This window comes from Leiobunum rupestre, chromosome 1 (assembly GCF_980474605.1).
Source record: "Leiobunum rupestre chromosome 1, qqLeiRupe1.1.hap1, whole genome shotgun sequence".
In the NCBI taxonomy this organism is placed as follows: Eukaryota; Metazoa; Arthropoda; class Arachnida; order Opiliones; family Sclerosomatidae; genus Leiobunum; species Leiobunum rupestre.
Window position 1 is genome coordinate 90416017 of NC_143384.1, and position 5047 is coordinate 90421063.

At 34.7% G+C, this 5047-nt stretch overlaps 1 protein-coding gene across 1 annotated transcript; it reads left to right on the top strand.

Annotated features, from left to right (window-relative positions):
• The first annotated feature begins 998 nt into the window (after positions 1-998).
• Positions 999-2573, top strand: LOC149968860 (uncharacterized). The gene has a single exon (XM_090169166.1). The coding sequence runs from the start codon at positions 999-1001 to the stop codon at positions 2571-2573; it is 1575 nt and encodes a 524-aa protein (XP_090025292.1).
• The last annotated feature ends 2474 nt before the right edge of the window (positions 2574-5047 follow it).

The window sequence follows — 5047 nt, forward strand, 5'->3', positions numbered from 1 at the left end:
CCTTTTCGAATATTGGACTATTTGATCAGGAAAATCAAATATTCACGAATATTTTCAGGCTCTATTCGATTTGACGAATTGAATACTCGATTTCATATTCGATAATTTATTTGGGGCAACCAAATATTTGGCACACCCTTATAAATTCCTTTAAAATAAATAACTATTAAATAAATTACTCTAAAATAAATTATTATAATATAAATTACTTCAAAATAAATTACTATAAAATAAATAAAATAAATTACTTTAAAATAAATAAAACAAATTACTATAAAATAAATTACTTTAAAATAAATAAAATAAATTACTATAAAATAAATTACTATAAAATAAATTACTTTAAAATAAATAAAATAAATTACTATAAAATAAATTACTTTAAAATAAATAAGATAAATTACTATAAAATAAATTACTATAAAATAAATTACCATAAAATAATTAAAATAAATTACTTTAAAATAATTAAAATAAATATACCATAATATTATTAAAATAAATGTACTATAAAATAATTGAAATAAATATACTATTCAATTACTACAATATATATAGTATAAAATAATTTAAATCAATATACTATAAAATATTTAAAATAAATATTATATTAAAATAAATATTATATTTAAAATAAGTATACTGTAAAATAATTAAAAACCAATAAGGTAATAGATTTAACAGTAAATATTTATAGAAAAATGTCCAGAACGTGGTTTTCCGTTTTTATATTTTATGGAACTGCCGTTTCATTTCCACCACATTCACTATTTTTAACGCAACGGTCGCGCCACCTATCGAAACTTAAGGGTTATCTAGCCTTTGATAGTGTAATCATTGGGATTATTTCAACTTATTGGTGCCCATTGATAAAGTTGTTCGGCCGTCTTGGTAGATTTTCGCTAATATTTAATTTTTTATTTGTTTAAGGCCTTGGTATAAGCAACAATACTTCATAAATCCAAAAGAGCTTTTAATTCAGAGTGAAACTGGTAAAAATGAGCAGCAGAGAAGAGAAGATACACAAGTGCTCAGAATGCGTTTATGCAACGAACTATAAGTTTAATTTCATACGCCACAGAAGAACTCACACTGGCGAGAAACCCTTCCAGTGTGACCAATGTAACTTCACATCTACACACAAAAGTGCATTGATTTGCCACAGAAGGACTCACACGGGCGAGAAACCCTTCCAGTGTGACCAGTGTAACTACGCATATGCATATAAGCAGGATTTGATCAACCACAAAAGAACTCACACGGGCGAGAAACCCTTCCAGTGTGACCAGTGTAACTACGCATCTGCATATAAGAAGGGTTTGATCAACCACAAAAGAACTCACACGGGCGAGAAACCCTTCCAGTGTGACAAGTGTAACTTCGCATCTGCACGCAAGAGTTCATTGATTTGCCACAGAAGAACTCACAAGGGCGAGAAACCCTTCCAGTGTGACCAGTGTAACAACGCATATGCATATAAGAAGGATTTGATCAACCACAAAAGAACTCACACTGGCGAGAAACCCTTCCACTGTGACCAGTGTAACTACGCATCTGCATATAAGAAGGATTTGATCAACCACAAAAGAACTCACACGGGCGAAAAAACCTTCCAGTGTGACCAGTGTAACTTCGCATCTGCATTTAAGAGGGGGTTGATCAACCACAAAAGAACTCACACGGGCGAAAAACCCTTCCAGTGTGATCAATGTAACTACGCATATGCATATAAGAAGGATTTGATCAACCACAAAAGAACTCACACTGGCGAGAAACCCTTCCACTGTGACCAGTGTAACTACGCATCTGCATATAAGAAGGATTTAATCAACCACAAAAGAACTCACACGGGCGAAAAACCCTTCCAGTGTGATCAATGTAACTACGCATCGGCTTATAAGAAGGATTTAATCAACCACAAAAGAACTCACACTGGCGAAAAACCCTTCCAGTGTAATCAATGTAACTACGCATCTGCATATAAGAAGGCTTTGATCAACCACAAAAGTTCCCACACGGGCGAGAAACCACGTCACTCTCAGGCGGCAAAGGCCCACAAATGCCACACTTGCGAACGGAACTTCGCTGAAACCTCTCAAGCGCATTGTCGAATTCATGGTCCACCTGGAATCGAAATTGCCGCTTCAAACAGTCACCACACAGAACCAGAGCACCAATCACAGCCTCATGAATTTGACCTATCTGGTCGTCAAACGGGTGGTGGGTATTGTTTGGTGCGACTGCGACGTTTAACGGCGGAACAGATTGGATCCCTCATTAAAAAGCCCCACTGCGCCCACGCCTTAAAAGCTGAAGCTGCCCAATCTGACGCAGACACCGCAGCCGTCGACAGAGAAAGGGTGTTTGGTTCCGATGGCGACAAACTCGATGTCAGCTGCGTCAAACTAGAACCTTTTTATGCCGTCATCGACCAAGTTGCGATTGCGACAGTCGTAACGAGAGAAGAGTTGGAATATCGCCCAGTTGGGGACAATAACGACGGTGTCCCAAGGAACCCAGACACCCCAATCAAGATCGAGTTCCCTCTTGAAGAAGAATTTTCTTTTGGCTGAAAGACATTGATCATTTTAATTTAATATTTTCATTTGTTCCCAGCTAATTGGAGAGAGGTTGAGCAAGGCAAATACTTCTTAAAGCATATTTTTTAAAACTTAACGCAAGCAGTGAAAGCAGTTTGTAGTGTTAGCAAATGCCTTTAGAAAGACGTGTTGAAAGACGTATTTTGCATTTTTATAATTTTTTAAATATTGTTCGTAAATTAAATATTAAATTTGGGACGTTTCAGTTTTTTATTTTGATTTAAAATTATTTTTATGGCAACGTAAGTCATATTTGCAGGTGTAACTCACCCAGGAATTGTTATGACTGATGGTAAAGTGGCCAGCAAGTGTGTTGATGGCGCACTTCACAGTAAACTAGATTTTATATACAGGGTGTTTTTATTTGCTCGAAAAATTGATTTTTCTATGTATTCTAGAAAGTTGAAATTTGTACTGTACATTATACGTGCCGGGGGACACTTTCTACCAAAATTGCATCTAAATCGAATAATATTATCACGTTTTTGAAAATTTAAAATTTAACCGCTAGATGCTATAACACAATTTTCAATGATAAAATTGTTAAGCGTCATTGAAAACGTAAAAATAGCGTTGACGCGTAAAACATAGACGTATTTTTCACTGAAAAAGTTAAAATAACCTTTTTTTGAATTCCATTGGGAGAGTACTACTACAAGATCTTAGCTAATTTAAGCGCTCACGACAATGACTTCAATTTAAAGGCAGAGTGGCATTTCTTCGCCACCTCACCCTTGTGAAGGTATCGGTGGTACAGTAAAACGATTAGTAGCTAAAGCTAGTTTACAAGCGGTGTTAAACAAGTCTCAAATTCAAACACCTGAAGAAATGTTCCTTTGATGTTGTTTAAACATAAAAATCGTTGATTTTGGGTACCTTTCCAAAGTAGACGTTGCCAACTATGTGACAGAGTTCTGCCTCAACGAAAGGTACATTGGTATTAAGTATATTCCGGGAACGCGAACACACCATGCACGCTTTTATACCAGAGTCTGAGAACGAGATTAATATCAAAAGAGTATCTGCCGATAATTTTGGTACAAAATTTGTATTATTTCGTCCAGTCGTCTTTCAACTAACATCATAGGAAGATTGCATACCAGGGGTTTTCATTGCTTGTACCTATGATGAAGAGTGGTACGTAGGAAACGTTATCGAACGATCAGAAGAGCAGAAAGATATGTCTCGGTAAACTTCATGAAACGGAAAGGGCTTTCCTTGTCATGGATACCGTCACAGAACATATTAGCAATTGTTGCGTCGCAAAGCACTTCAGACTTTAAAAGATACGTTCTAAAAAAAAATTAGACTATGACAAAATAGTATCTTTGTACAAAAGCAACAAAAAATATCTGAGAAACGGTCAAAGTTGACGTTTCAATTTGGACAAGAAAAACCTAAATAGTCAACATTTTTATTTTTACATGTTGTAGATAGAAATCTTGCTTTTTTATTGGTATAAGATTTTATGTGATTTTTAGTTTCCCAACAGTCTATATAACACTAAACGTATTACCATGTTTTCACGTTTTTGGTAAAAACGTCTATATTGAAGGCAGTTAAATTTGAAACGTTTTACTGGGATCCCGAATATTAATGTATTTTCTGGTGAAAGGCATTCTTTAGCAAAAATATTCAAAGTTTTATCGTAACCGTAAAGAAACAATTTGAAAATCTTATCTAATTGTGCAGGTTCGGTGAAAATTACGCTGACTTTGACATTTTTTTTAAAATATATATATTCCACAGTACAAAACTAATATTTTTAAGCGAATTTCCAACAAGTCTTTAAATGTTACAATTTTTTTCATAAATTTACTCCTTTATATTATTTAATTATAAAGGCTCAAACATCGCACTTTAAAACGGCACAAAAAACGTTACGTGCACTAACAAATTTCCAAAGACCATTTCTCCAAAAGTTATAGGAGTTTGGACCTAAAAATTTTGATTTCTTCCTAAATATGTTCATTTTAATTGTGTATGGAGTTTCAATAAAATCGGAGATGGTGACGTGGGGACGTTGGTCGATTTCACATGGAATGACCCTAGTGTAACTTTATGAACGTCAAAAATTTGTTAATCTTATGTTTAATGAAATAAACACCGCTGAAAAACCGAGGAGACAATGGCGAAGAAGGTATTACACAATTTAATTTCGTAGGATGAAAAATGCTAATTTTTTGAAAAAACCAAGATACGTTTTATTTATCTACTTACAAACCAAATTTATAAGTACGTTTGGAAAATACCACCTTCGGCTGCGATGCAGGCTTGGGTGCGAACAATCATGTCGTCGAAGGCGGCTTGAATCATTTCCGCGGTTACTTCCCGGCAAGCGCTTACAATTCGTTGACGCAGCTCTTCAAGGGTCGCAACCAAAGATGGGCACTATCATATATTTTTTGAATCTGATACTTTTTTTGATCGATTTAAGAAATTTTCTT